Consider the following 15,717-nt stretch of genomic DNA (forward strand, 5'->3'; position numbering starts at 1 on the left):
CTAATTTACAACTGATCATGTTAACATATTATTTTCCAATTCAGAAATCAACCCCACATGCCTTCTGGTTAGCCTTGTTTCTCTGCTGGAAAGCTGGGAATGGTCAGCTTTGCCAAAAATGACATTTTGTCTGTTTCCTTCCAATTAGAACCTAATTCAGCATGAATACTCACTGTGCTCTACGAATGATGTGTAAAATCTGGTATGCCACATCAATGAAAATTTTGCAGAAATTAAAGTCAGTAAGAGCCTAAAAGGACCGTGGTCCTCTTTGAATTCGTGGGCTCGTCCGGGATGCAGGTGCTAGGGGAAGGCAGTCTGTTTACTTAATAAACCTTAAATCTTTTACCGCAAGCCTGCCGGGTTAAATCTCCTCTTTTAATTTGTGTCATGAAAGCTTGGTGCCTACAGTCTGGGCAAAATTTTTAAGTCAGTGAATAGAAGTCAGTGCAGCAAGGCCATGAAGCCAACAAAAATATAAAAATGAGAAGCATCTTATCACATGTAAGCACATCGCTGGTGGTGTTACGGAAAGACGTTTGCAGTTTCCTTGCTGTCATAGATGTGGAGAGAAATATCTGGCCACTGTGGAAAGTAGAAAGAAGCAACACAACAAGATCACAAATGTTCAAGTCACTTCCTCTGCGGCAGGAACTTTTCCTGATGTAAAGGATGAGATTATGGGTGAGCGCAAATGTGCTCTGTCAAACCAGGATGAGCAAGTTGCAGTTTAAGTTGTGATTCCTGATAGGTGGCTAAGATTATTATTTTTTTTTTACATTTTGCACTTTTGATTATGGTCAGGATGGTTTTGTTGGGATGAAATTGCAAGAACCTCAGACTGAGCACTGCGATGAGCACGAAATACAAGTTGTTTATGCCGAAAAATATTTTTTAAGGGTATTTTTCACACAAAAAAAATAAAAAATAAATAAAAAAAGAAAATATTATATAAAAAAAAACAAAACAATTCTCTGCTTGGAAGCACTGTAATGTGAGCGTGCCAATGTAAATAATGTATGATAAATTATGAGTTTGTACATGCAAGCTCTCTCAGATAGCTTAAACATCTCTCTTTTATTACTCAAACTTCTTAAAGGTTGCATACTAACGTTTGTAAAGAATCATAATCACAATTAATAAAAGAGATGAGGATTAATGAATGGAAAGAGAGTATTTTTTGAGGATGAACTCAGTTGGGAAGTCAATCAACTTTTCCTTTAACATCCATTTCAAAAGCCAGTTATTTCTGGAATACAAGGAGCGAGGCAATGTCTTATGATATTCACTGTCATGGTTTGTGTGTTCTGCTGTGAAAATGTAACCATTCTCTACCTAAAGTCCTCTTGGTCACTTTTTGCCACATTTCCGAAAAAAAAAAAAAAAAAAAAAAGGTTGGTATGGGGGAAATAATGCTCATTTAGATCAAAATATCGACATACATTCTATGGATATGTGGAAAAATAATAATAATAATAATTAAAAAAAAAACACTAAAATATTATCAAAATATTTATAGAATTCACTCACCGTAACAGCACGCCAAGGAACTAAAATCATCTAATCAGTAAATGAAATAAGTTAACATATTGTCACCTGTGACACAGACATTTACATTATATACATTCTTCTTCTTTTTTTTAAATAAACTCTTTTGTATTGATTTGTGGTTCCTTTGCTCATTCAAGTTCATCCATTCACTAAAAAGCTCTTCATAATATTTAAAAGCCCTGTTGGATACTTCCTGTAGTAGAGTCAAAGAGAAGATCCGGCCAATCAGAGCATAGTAAGGCTTTTTTTTTTTTTAAGTCCTTGCCAATCATCTGACATGGCAACGTCATATCCGAAAAGTGATCCACTCTTAGCAAGAAACATGGCAGACATCCATGTTTGGAGAAAGAAAAATAAATAAAAATATATATATATTTATAAAATGAAAAACAAGTAACCATGGGGAGTTTCATCTTTTGTCAAGTAGTCCGGACTGTTTTCCATATTTTCGAGGGAATTTTTCTGTTGTTCTATGCTGTTCATACCAAAACGAAAGGAAAAAGAAAAAGAACTAAATAGTGAAAGACAAAGACTCCTCTTCTTGCAGTAGAACTGTACATTTTAATATGCAGGTAAACAAAATGTAAAAGTGCTTTTTAAAGACTGTTATCCAGTGTATCGAAAGGAGTAGCAGGCACTTAAGTCCATCCCCATGTTGTAGGTGTCTTACAGTGGAGCAGTAAGGTACATGTTGTTTCTGGGTTATTCCCAGGTTGTTTGTTCCTCTGTTGGATAGACGTAGACAGAAAAACATATTCCCAAGAAACACTAGCCCAGGATATCCAGGTACACAGGTGTGGCTTTGCCCAAGGCATAAAGAATTTTCTGGATGTCTTTGATGTTCAACCTCTGCTGGGGTTCCCTCTGCCAGCATCCCAGCATGACGTCGTAGACTTCCTTTGGACAAAGTCGAGGCCTCTCCAGTACTCGTCCTTGCGTGATGCATTCGATTACCTGCAAAGAGAGGGAGAAGGTGAAAGAAAGAAAAGGTAATGTACAGTTAGACAAAGGAATTACTTGATGGACATTATAATGAAACATGTACAACTTGAGGTTGCTTATTTAAAAGTGAACCTATATAAAAAAAAAAAAAAAAAAAAAAAAATAGAAAAATTAAGATTTCTAAACCTTGAACCAAACAAACCACTTATATTGACTATAAGCCAATGATTATAAGCATAACATACTATATTTATTAAATTTATTGTAACATATTCAAAATATAGGCTACTGTATAGTTTAATTATTCAAATTCATTATTTAACACTTTATTATGTTCAAATATTTTGTGGTACAAGAGTTAATTGCACAATCTTAGGCCAGAAACACACTTTGCACAAGTATGTGTATGCAGATGCGAGCGCTTGGCAACATGCTGTCTGATTGAGCATACTATACGTGCGTTAATGCAGTACTGTGGTAGTAACAAACATCAGTACTCAAGGGGGCCTTTACTGTTATTGCAATTAATTATTATTGTACATAATTTTGTGAACTTGTAATATGTGTAACATGAACACTATCTTGTAAAGTGTTGCATAAATTCAGCAGTTCATTTCAGAATAATTATCTATATACATGCAATCCTGAATGTATTTGAGGCAGTTTGGGTCCCAACTGTAACACAAGTGCATTAACTTGTTTTGTGATAGCAAGATACTGTGGAACTACATGCTGGGAGCCAACAAACTGACAACATAGAAACAATAGGTTACTAGCGTAACCCCGGTTCTCTGAAACATTGAGTGGAGAGATCCACCTATGGGAAGGGCATCCGTACCTGACCTCTGCAGAAGCATCCAATTGCACAAAATCTGGCTAGACAGACAGAAGCATGTGACCTATGCCCATTTAAGGACCCGCCCCCTTACCTAAGCGCATATAAGGACCTGCACGCGCTGCTGTTCCTCAGTAGGTATATTCGCTTCTCGTGCAGCAAGTGGGGCACGCTTGGTGGATCTCTCCACTCTATGTGTCAGAGAACCAGGTGTTACGCTAGTAACCTATTGTTCTTTTTCATCATCTCGTGTTCGAGATCCACCTATGGGGGACAATGACAGCTCCCCGATTGCCCAATACACTCACAGTGAAGTCCTGCAAGACAATTAAGGGAACGGTCACCTCAAAGAGGCGGTGCTTGACACGTCCCATAATCACACACCTGGCAACCCTGAAGCACACAAGTGAGAACTGTGCACAGGCAGAGCATGAATAACACGTTAGTGGCAAAACAAAAAAATCAGCCCAGCAGCATATATACAGTGAAGATAGCACCCAGGCAGGAATATAAATGCATGCTTGGTGACATGAATGTGCATGGCCAACTGGCCCATAACCCCTTTTTCTTACTCTTTATGTATATAAATATAAAAAGAAAGAAAATGAGCTAAAGGGGAGGGGCTATGAAGAACCCACCCCCAAGAGAGAATGAGCTACTGGGGTCCTGGTAACATCCAGCCAGTAGTAACATACAAAAGTATGGGGAGAAGCCCAGCTGGCAGCAGAACATATGTCCTGCAATCAAACTCCCCTAAACAGAGCCCAAGAGGCGGCCATGCCCCTCGTGGAGTAGGCTCTGAGGCCCCCTGGAGGCTGCTCTCCCCTAGATTCATATGTCAAAATGATAGCTTCCACAAGCCAATGCGAGAGGTGTTGCTTAGAAATGGGATTCCCCGTTTGAGGGGGGCCCAAGAGATGAAGAGCTGATCGCTCTTCCAAAAAGCACTGGTCCTATCCAAGTACGCCCGCAGGTTACGGACAGGACACAGAGCATTCAGCCTCTGATCCTTCGCAGAGGAAAAAGGAGGAGGGTGAAAAGCAGAAAGCTCCATTACCTCACATGAGAATGCTGGGAAGCATTTGGGCATAAAGGCCGGGTTGGGCCTAAGGAAAACCTTATCTCCACTAAGAGAGAATTTAGTGCACAAGGAATGAACAGAGAGTGCATGCAAGTCACTGACACGTTTGCTAAGGCCAGGAGCAAAGCTGTCTTGAAAGACAGCAATTTTAGGGAAATGCTTCCCAGGGGCTCAAAAGGCTGCTGAGATAAAGCCTCCACTCAGGAACAGTTCTCCTAGTAACTGGGAGAGAACGGAAGGCGCCCTTCATAAATCTATGAATGGGGGGGTGCTGCCCTGCCGTTGAGCTGTCAAACCCAAAATGACAAGCAGAACTAACCACCAGGTAGACCTTAATAGTGGAAAAAGACCTGCCCTTATCCATAAGGTCTTGTAAAAAACACCAAATATCAGTGACTGAACACTGATATGATGTGGAACTGCTCTCATCACACCACCCTTCAAACACTTGCCACTTACAGTCATATAAGGACCTTGTGGAGGAGGCCCTAGCGTTCTGTATAGTGGCAACCATACGTGGGGGGAGCCCCATCAAGCTTAAGTTTGTCCTCTCACGGGCCAAGCACAAAGAGCCACCCTGTCCGGCTGGGGTTGATATACTGTATCTCCCCGTTCACTTGAGACAACAGGTCTGTGCATAGAGGAAGGGGCCACGGCTGGGCATGCAGAAGAGGAATTATCTCTGCCAGCCATGGTGCTTTGGGCCACCTGGATGCTATCAAAATGAGGGACAGGCCCTGCTCTCTCACCCTGACCAGGGTGGGTATTAACAGGCACAGGGGAGGGAATGCTTAGAGCAGCACTTTGGGCCACAGTTGGGCTAATGCGTCCATGCCAATGGGTGTGTCCTCGTCCTTTAGTGAGAAGAACATATGACAATAGGAGTTTTCACGCGAGGTGAAGAGATCTACGGTCGCCTGTCCGAATCTCTCCCATAGCATGCCCACTATCTGAGGGTGGAGGTGCCAGTCTCCATAGAGCGGGTTACCCCTCGACAGAAGGTCCGCGCCCCTGTTCAAAATGCCTGGAACATGGGTCACGTGTAATGACAGGAAGTGCCGCCTGCTCCACTCTAAAAGCCCGTGAGCTAGAGCATGAAGCTTGGGCGAGCGCATTCCACCCTGGCGAATGATATGTCCCACTGCTGTGGTATTGTCGCAGAAAACTAGCACATGATGCCCATGCAAGCGGGGCAGAAAATGATTCAGAGCTTTCCATACAGTCATGAGCTCCAAATAATTTATATGGGCTGAACCGTTCACCGTCCTGCCCTCCTGAGTGGCTCCCCACCCTGTTAAAGTCACGTCTGCCATTACCACTTTTCGCAACATAACAGCTCCAAGGGGGGTCCCATGTGTGTAAAAATTTGCGCTCCTCCAGTGGCGCAAGGCTGCTGTGCATAAGCGCATCAATGTAACAGAGCGACAGAGATCACGTAAAGGGCTGAAGTGGAGGGATAAAACCCTCTTCATGAATGCCCTCATTCGCAGGAGGCCCAAAGGCAAAACCTGAATAGCTGATGCCATAAGATCCTGTAATCTGAGACATGTGCCATATTGCACTTTCGCCCCCTCCTTGAATTGTGATAGACAATTCATTAGAGAGAGAATGCACTCTTGTGAGAGACGCGCGTGCATGGAGATCCAGGAATATAACAGTCTGAGTGGGTGTAAAATTGCTCTTGTTCACATTCACTCTGAACCCGAGCGATGTGATGTGTTCGAGCACACAGTGAGTGTCTTGCACCACTTTCTCCTTGGAATAGGCTATGATTAACCAATCATCTATGTATGTTAGGATCTTTAGACCCGTTATTCTCAGCAGCGCTAAGCCCGCCTCCACACATAGATAGAACAACCTCGGACTCAGCGAGAGGCCGAAAGGAAGGACTGTGAATTCGTAACATATGCCCTGATATGTGAAATGAAGAAATTTCCTGTGCGGGGGGTAAATGTTGATGTGGAAAATAGCATCATTCAGATCAACAGATGTGAACCAGTCGTTCTGATGAACTGAGCGAGCGAGTGTGCCCTGTGTTAACATTCTGAAATTGTATTTCATCAAATGTTTGTTCAACACTCTGAGATCCAGAATAGGATGGAGAGAGCCATCTTTCTTTGGAACTAGGAAATAATGGGAATAAACCCCTGATTGCATTGATCTAGGGGTACTACATGAATCGCCCCCTTCCCGAGGAGGGAGGAGATTTCCTCTTTCAGAATGTGAGCAATTCTCTCCTCTGTGTGAGAGGAGATAACGCCGCTGAAAGGCAGAGGTTTCCTGGCAAACTGGAGTCTGTACCTGTTCATTATGGTTCGAATCACCCACTCGGGAGCTGACACAGCCTGCCAAGCTGTTGTGTGACTCGCAAGTGACCCCACATGAACCAGGGAAGTGCTCATAGCTGCGTTTATGCCCGATTTGCTCATTTGTGATGCAATGGTGCCATCTATTGGACAATTTAGGGGCGACATGTGGGGTTGCAGAGAGATATTCTCTCTCTGTAATGAATTAATTTGATTTGTTTGATTTTGTGTGTGTGTGTGTGTGTGTAGGGAAACACTGGGACCGAAGCCTTTATTGAATGGGTGAGAGAAATGTAATAGGTGTAGTGACACTCCTTGTGTACTTTTTCTCACTGTAAACACCTCCAGCACGGGGAGGCTCCCCGACATGAGCTGGACGGGGGAACACACATTGTTCTGCACTGAACACACAGGGTGGGCACCCACTGTGACCCCACCGAGAGAAAACCTCCTTTTTTTGAACGGGTGAACTAAGAGGGCAGTATAGGAGTCCAGGGGGCTGGTGGCCCAAGAACGTGGACTCAAAGCCCCCTGAGGCCGTGCATCAGGCCGGCCGTTTATGTTTAGAGTCGGAGGGGGTAGAGTTGGGGGGTTTCTTGGCCGTAGCCACGGCGAAAGACATTTTCCCCCAAGGCTTAGCGGAGGGTGGGTTACTCTGCTGAGGAGGTGGTTTATTGCGTGGCTTTGCCTTACCAGGGTTCTGGAAAGGACGCCCCATGGCAGGAGGGTTGGGTGGTCGCACGGAGGGCGCCTGGCATGGTGCCGCTTTCCTAGGAAGGCATAATTTAAGCGCTTCGTCCTCCTTTTTCTTGTTGTCGCAACGCTGTTGCATCAAGGCGGCGGCAGGGCCAAAGAGAGCCTGGCCAGGCTCTAACAGGACACCCGCGATGCGCTGCTTCTCACTGTCAGGGAGGCCCGACAGATTAAGCCAGAGCGCATGTTCTCTAGCCACTGAGAGAGCCATGGAACGCCTGCAGGCTTGGATGGCCTGACGGGCGTTACAGAGGACAAGGTCATTAACTGTGACAATCTCCTTCCACAGAGAGGGCGTGGGGGTCCCTTTCCCTAGTTGCTGCCCCATATTGACCAGGAGTTCAGCCTGGTATGCAGAGAGGAGGGAGGAGACATTGAGGGCCCTGATGGAGGATGGAGGCACAAAAACGGTCCATTTTGTTGGGGAGAACAGGCTTGGGGGGGCAAGTAGGCCACCTTGAGAGGGATTAAGGTGTCTGGCGATAGAGGGCTCGATGGCAGGGGGGTTACCCATGCCAAAGGCCATCATATCCTTAACTTCGAGGCACACGAGACCACATTTGAGGTCGAGCGGGTCTCCTCAACAATGCCCCATATGCTTAGCACATGCAGGGAGGACAGGGAGAAGTTGTTTTCTCGGGCCGGGTGGGGCTCCCAGGAGTTTCCCGTCGTACACGTCCCTCTCTTGGTCAGTGGCACTTTGTAGGGCCATTCGATATTGAGGCGAGTGGCCGCTCGCTCACAAACCTCGATGAGGACAGACTGGGGTAAGACCGTGGAGGCATTAGCCTGGGGAGTTATGGAAGACAGGATGGCCTCCTCGTTCTCCGAACCCTCGAGAAGGCCCACATCATCCTTGTCACCAGAACCAGCTGGCTCATTGGCGAACGAAAGATCCCCTGAAAAAATTTCCTCAGGGAACGCCGGGTTGCTTTGATCAGCCCAGCTGAGAGAGACCGCAGCCTGGGAGGCATCCAGGAGCACGTCATCATCACCGTTTCCCCCATCAGAGTCAGAAAGTTCGGGGTCGGCGCACTGGGTAGCGGCAACCTTTTTGGGCAGCGCCAGGCAGTGGCTACAGATTTCCAGGAATTCTAGAGCCTCCTCCATGTGTTTGAGACCCATGCAAACGACACAGAAAGGATAAGGGTCTCTGGCGGTGATGAGGGCGCCGCACGTGGCCAGGCAGGCACGCGATAGGTTGTCCCCAGGGGTAGCCGTATATTTGTAAAGCGCCATATTAGAGAAAAACTCAGTAAAATCCATGGCGAGCAGCTGTGGAGCAGGGGAAATGGTGAGAGAGAAAGGCGGGCAGCCTGACTGGTAGTTTAAGTGAGCGTGGGCAGCTTGCTGTAAACAGAAACAGCTAACCTTGCTGAAGCAAGACAGTCATGTTTGGCAGAGGCTGATCTGAACGATGTGTCCTCCTGTAGACAAAATTGTGAAAGTCCAATTCCAACCGAGCTGAGAGAAACAGAGGTCGCGAGAAGCGAATGTCAACTGAGGAACAGCAGCTCGTGCAGGTCCTTATATGCTCTTAGGTAAGGAGGCGGGTCCTTATCGGGCATAGGTCACGCACTTCTGTCTGTCTAGCCAGACTTGGTGCAATTGGGTGCTTCTGTTGAGGTCAGGTACGGATGCCCTTCCCATAGTAGGTGGATCTCAAACACGAGATGATGAAAGAGAACTAATATGTATATGAACTAATATTTTTTTTTTAAGGAAACATATTCTCTTGTAACAGCTTCTGTGCTGTCTCTGTAGAGAAAGAATCTATGGCCTGTGTATTTTGATAGGCAAAATGGAACCATCTCACAAAACTCAAGACATTTGCTTTGGTGAAGGGCTTTGTATTGACTTTTAGAAGAGACAGATGATTGTTCGTTGTCCCATGAGCCCACCGCGCAGACTCCAGCTAGTGAATGTCTGTGTTTTATTGACTGAAAGTTTGGTTTAAAGTTTCTTCCACTCACAGAAATGACACCATACATTCTGATGCAATACAGGAGCCACCAACCCTCTGGCAACAAAATATAGAGCAGCGCATGTCATTGGTGTCCAAGCTCTTTTAGTGTATAATACATAACAAACACATCTTTCTCACATAAATCGGCAAGCATCTATATATTAAGGTTCACTCTTGATATTGATAAATCTGTGTGAAATGCCGCTTAAACCAAAGCTTCAAGAGAACCACTACACATATAATTTATTTGTATTTTTTTTTTTCACAGCTTGAAAATAAAGTGAGGGATATTTCTGAAATATTCAGTTGTGTTCTCTAGTACTTTCTCACAGGCACTCTCTAGTTTACATTGGAACTGCACTGATTCTTGTTTATGATGAGTGAATCTGATGAAAACCTTTTTGTGTCACATTTGATAAAAAATAAATATATAAATAAACAAATAAACAAATAATATTAATACAAATATATATAATTTAATTTGACACCCAATTCAAAAGAAAAAAATAATAATTAATAATTCGCTATTGAAAAAAATAAATAAAAACAATATATATATATATATATATATATATATATATATATATATATATATATATATATATATATATATATATATATATATATATATATATATATATATATATATATATATGATATATATAGATATATATATATGTTTTTTCTATATATATATATATATATATACATACACACTGCCGATCAAAAGTTTTGAAACACGACTGAAATGTTTCTCATGATCTTAAAAATCTTTTGATCTGAAGGCGTATGCTTAAATGTTTGAAATTAGTTTTGTAGACAAAAATATAATTGTGCCACCATATTAATTTATTTAATTATAAAAAATAAAAAATAAAAATAAAAATAAAAAACAAACAAAAAAAAAATTAATTGATGACTTGGACCAGATAATAAAGAAAAGCAGCCAATAAGTGCCCAACATAGATGGGAACTCCACTACTGTTTAAATACTGTTTCAATACTGTTTAAAAAGCATCCCAGGGTGATACCTCAAGAAGTTGAGAAAATGTGAAGAGTACATGTATGCAAATTCTAGGCAAAAGGTGACTATTTTGAAGATGCTAAAATATAACACAGTTTTGATTTATTTTGGATTTTGTTTAGTCACAACATAATTCCCATAGTTCCATTTATGTTATTCCATAGTTTTGATGACTTTACTATTATTCTCAAAAATAAATATATATATATATATATATATATATATATATATATATATATATATATATATATATATATATATTATTTTCAATAGGCAATTATTAATTATTATTTTTTCCTTTTGATTTTAGAGTGAAATATGACATGGACATGTTCTTTGGGACCAGACAAATTTTGTGAGATTCACCAATAAAATATATTGGGCAAGAGACATAGTTTTGTTTGGACACATAAAGGCATGATCAGATGATCAGCTCTATATAAGACCCTTTAACCATCACAATTTGTATTTCAATAATGGTAATTATGAGGTGTATCAAACAGGTAAATAAAACCCTTTGCTATTCAGACAATTTTGCGAGCAGCATCTCCATATGACCATGTCTGTTTGGAGTTTTTTTTTTTTTTTTTTACAAACCTTAGTTGAGAAATGTTACACGAAGAAGAACAATAGCCGAAAATTAAGCAGCAAGGTTCCTCATTAAAGCAGCAAATGAGGAAGTGTGTTCGATGAATAAGCCAACAACATGACATTTCACCACGTGTACTTCCTGTTTATTTCTTAGAGGAAGTCATGTTCAGTACAAGCTTAAGTTAGCATCTTTATCTGCTGTATGATTGTTTTGGCTCTCTTGTTATCTTGACTCAAGTCTTAACTGATTCCACCTTTGGTTACATAAAATTGGTACGTGCTACACTAAAATTGGCACTGGATGTCTTATATTGCTACATTATTGTCAGAACTATAGGATGCAATAAGTCAGAGCAATGACTTAGATATAGTCGTGATGCTTTTTTTAAATGTTATTATCTCATCTAGTCTTTACACTTTCAGTGCTCCAAAAGCAGTGATGCAATGGTTGTTTACAAATAACACAGGACCAAAGGTAGCCAGAAGGCTTATCAAAAAAGAAGATTAAATTAAAATCTGTCCAGTTGTGAAAAACAGAAATGGATTTTCTTTATGGAAACTGATAATATTAGCACACCTCATTATTTGCCAGCTGAAACCATGGCTGCTTGCCGTATGTGAAGATCTCCCAGAGGATGACGCCAAAGCTCCACACGTCGCTCTCCGTTGTGAACTTCCTGTACATTATGCTTTCCGGGGGCATCCAACGAATGGGCAGCATGGTGTGACCTCCCACCTGTCGAAGAACCAGAGCGTGATTTTTTACAAGCAAACTGTTGAGTGACTATTGCAAACTGCCAAAACTTGGATTCACCATCACCAAAGAAAAACTTCACTGCATGTTAAGGAAAAGTTTGTCCAAAAATGAAAATTCGTAGTCGTTATTTACTAACCTCATCACGTCTTTCCAAACCCGTATGCTGTTATTTTTTTTTCAGTGGAACAAAAAAGGACAAATTTGAAGAATCTCAGCATAGATCTTTTCAACAAAACAAACCAAAAAAGCAAAAGTACCATAACTGTAGTCCATACATCTCGTGCGTTATATTCCAAGTCTTTTGAAGTCATTGGCTTTGTGTGTTGAACAGACCAAAATTTGATGTCATTATTCATTGACAATATTCCCCATCCACTACAGCTCTCAAATCAATTATGGCACAAGGTTTGAAACCATGACGTTCGGTTATGGAACGTGCAAGAACCAAAGTATGTCATTGACATCCATTATGTAGCATAATATTTGATTTGTGAGTAAACAATGAGAGACGTTAAATTTTTGGGTGAACAATTCCTTTAAAATATAGTTATTTGTGTTTTGGATAGTCTTCTAGCAGAGAAAGCTATAACAGAGTGGATAAATATCATTCAATTGTTGCTTTATGGCAAATGCTAGCCCCCCCTAGAAGTAGCATTAGTAAATTACAGTCCAGTGTGAAAAACATCAGTTTTGTCTAACTTTATGGACCAGGAAACCAGGAAGTGATAAACCATGAACGAGTCGGAGCTGTGGCATGAAGTGTATCATATGTAGGAGCAGTTGTGCTTATGGGAACACGGGTTCGAGTCTGGCCTTTGACAGCTTCAAACCATTTAATAATATCAGTAAAGTCTCCCTCCAGGCCATCCCCTGGTTAGGCTAGATATCAACTGATTAAAGCAATGAAACATTTATCATATCTGCCCTTTAGGCCAGCATCAGTCTGGATTGTTTTAGTATCCATTTCCTCTCTGTGTCTGTTGGGCTGTGCTAATTATACAGCCATGCCAAGACAACTGAGAGTGACGTTTCAATGGCGGCTGGTGGTTATTGTGGCTTTCAACTTGTAAGTAATGACTGCGTATTAATTACAAGGCTCATTAGTGCTTTGCTCACACGAGGGTCAGACTATAGACTAAGAGAAGGAATACAGTGAAGCTCGCCATTGTGCAGCATAATGTCTATCCCCAGACTTCCTTATATTCTAATAACCTTCCTTGTTTTTATTTATTTTAACCCTACAATGCATTTGTGGGTTGGACATCCATTTTTCTTTTGAAATAGTTTTCACATAAAGTTTACTTTTCATCTGACCATCCTAGAGATTCCACAATTAAATAGTCTTTGATCAAATGAACTAATTGTTTTCAAATTTAGTATGATATTTTTTATAATATAAGTGAATTTGTATTAACGAATCCAGGGTGTGCTGAGTGACTCCAGCCAGGACTCCTAAGCAACCAAATTGGCCCGGTTGCTAGGGAGGGTAGAGTCACATGGGGTAACCTCCTCGTGGTCGCAATTAAGCGGTTCTTGCTCTCAATGGGGCACGTGGTAAGTTGTACATGGATCGCAGAAAGTAGCATGAGCCTCCACATGCTGGGAGTCTCCGCGGTGTCATGCACGGTGAGCCACGTAATAAGATGCACAGATTGACTGTCTCAGAAGCAGAGGCAACTGGGACTTGTCCTCTGCCACCTGAATTGAGGTGAGTAACCACACCACCACGAGGACCTACTAAGTAGTGGGAATTGGGCATTCCAAAATTGGGGAGAAAAGGGATAAAAAAAAAAAAAAAATTATCATATTTATAATCAATTGGAGGTGCTGTTTTTTAACCCATCCAAAATGGTTGTTTGGAAATTTCTCCCAAAACAGAAGGGTTTAAATAACCCAACCCTAAGGCCACATCCACACGAACACATTTGAAAACGCATCTTTTTTTCTGTTTTGCCCTACCGTCCACACTGAGGCTACGTCTACATTAATCCAGATACATTTGAAAATGGCGTTTTTGTTTTTGAAATGCTCTCCATCCACTCTGCCATTTTCAAGCATTTTCCAAAATTTGCTCCTCCACAATGAAACGTATGAAAGCACTTAAATCGCCTTATTGCACATGTGAAACATCGTTGTTGCATGTGCGGTCTGAAGCGCAACTGGCCTCGTGTTCCGTCGCCAGACACCAATTCCGAGTAAACTCCCCATTGCCTTTAAAGGAATGAATGCAAAGTAACATTTATTTTACCAACGCTATCAAAGTAAATATCAGGCACAACAGCACCACTATAACACAGGCCGCCATCTTGATTTTTATTTTTTTTGGTTGAATGGATCACATGACTTCCTCACATGACAACAGATACATCATCGTTTTCAGATATATTCATTTTCGCACTCCACAGTACAACGTGAAGATGGCGTTTTCACATTTATCCACTTGGGAGAGCGTTTTAAAAAAGCTCTGTTGTCGCTGTCAAAAATACCATCTCAGTGTGGATGGAAGGCCAAAGCGTAGAGAAAAAGATGAATTTTCAAGCGAAAACGTATTAATGTGGACGTGGCCAGAGACGCCAATCAAGATGTCAGCCCACATTGCATTATTGTGCCTGTTATTCACTTTAAGAGCATTGTTAAAGATAAATGTTATTTTGCACAACCTTGCATTTCAGCCCGTACATGGAACGGTGATTTTTTTAATGTGCAGTAGGGGGATTTAAGTGTTTTAATACGTTTTAGTGTGGATGAGCAACTTTTGAAAAACGCTTGAAAACGGCAGTGTGGATGAGGAACGTTTCAAAAAAAAAAAAAAAAAAAAAAAGCAGTTTTCAAATGTATCCGGATCAATATAGATGTAGCCTAAACCAAACTCTCACAAAAACCTGTTGACATTTAATTTAAAGCAATCCATGATTTGGCAAATGAATGGGCCTTGCAAACAGTTATATTCTAAATTATCACAAAAATGTATTGACAAAGCAAGCAGTTTATAAAGAATATGCATATTCTAGAAGTGCATTCTACGGTTATGTTACGGTTTTCCTTTACTAAGGTTTTTTATTATTATTATTATTATTATTAGTATTGCACGATGCTTACTGCATGTATTTGTTTTTATCACTGCTGCTGTTTCAAAATGCATTTAGGTGTAATATGCTAAAAATAGTAGGCAATATAGAACTAGAGTAGAAGAAAAAACATCTATAAATGAGATTTCAGGAAAATGTCCATTGGCTCACATCCCACAATGCCCTGGCAAGAGTGTATCCTTGGCAACAGTATTTTACTCTGCACTCATCTCTGAGTGCAGATCAAAAGAACGGCAATTTGAGAATTAGGAAAATGTAACTGTTTCCATGTTTGATGATGAATAAATCACTGTTTATCAAATAAACAACAAAGAAATATCAGAACGGTTGCACATTCACACAGCTCACAAGTCATTTCAGTTTGCAAACTGCAAATGACTTGCACTCTGAATAATGAATACAAAATATGAGTGTCTTTAGGACAGCAATTTGCGATTAGGAAATTACAGAAGCTTTGAAATATACTGTAATTAGAGGTCTGGGAGTTTTCTTTTCTTTTCTTTTCTTTTCTTTTTTTTTTTTTTTTTGTGCAGGAAATGATTAGACTGTATACAGCTGTGTATTTTAAAGAGATAGTTAAGCCAATAATGAAAATTCAGTCATCATTCACTCCCACCTCATGTGCTCCAAACCCATATTATTTTCTTTCCACCACGAAACACAAAAGGAGATGTTAGGCAGAATGGTAGACTTAGTCACCATTCACTTTCATTCCATAGAAAAAAATAAATAAATATGGTCACTGAGGCTTACATTCTGCATAACATCTCCTTTTGTGTCCAACAGAAGAAAGTCATACAGATTAGCAACAACAATTTTTGT

At 41.0% G+C, this 15,717-nt stretch overlaps 1 protein-coding gene across 1 annotated transcript in view; it reads right to left on the minus strand.

The window, feature by feature from the left end:
• Window positions 1–664: 664 nt before the first annotated feature.
• LOC127435924 (NT-3 growth factor receptor-like) overlaps window positions 665–15,717 on the minus strand; it is a 306,013-nt gene continuing 290,960 nt past the window's right edge. Inside the window, exons 15-16 of the mRNA XM_051689735.1 lie at window positions 11,627–11,785; window positions 665–2,505 (exon numbers count right to left, since the gene is read on the minus strand). Of these exons, the coding sequence (XP_051545695.1) occupies window positions 2,320–2,505; window positions 11,627–11,785 (345 nt within the window). The 3' untranslated portion in view covers window positions 665–2,319. The remainder of the gene's footprint in view (window positions 2,506–11,626; window positions 11,786–15,717) is intronic.

The sequence above is a fragment of the Myxocyprinus asiaticus genome, chromosome 46 (genome assembly GCF_019703515.2).
Source record: "Myxocyprinus asiaticus isolate MX2 ecotype Aquarium Trade chromosome 46, UBuf_Myxa_2, whole genome shotgun sequence".
Taxonomy (NCBI): domain Eukaryota; kingdom Metazoa; phylum Chordata; class Actinopteri; order Cypriniformes; family Catostomidae; genus Myxocyprinus; species Myxocyprinus asiaticus.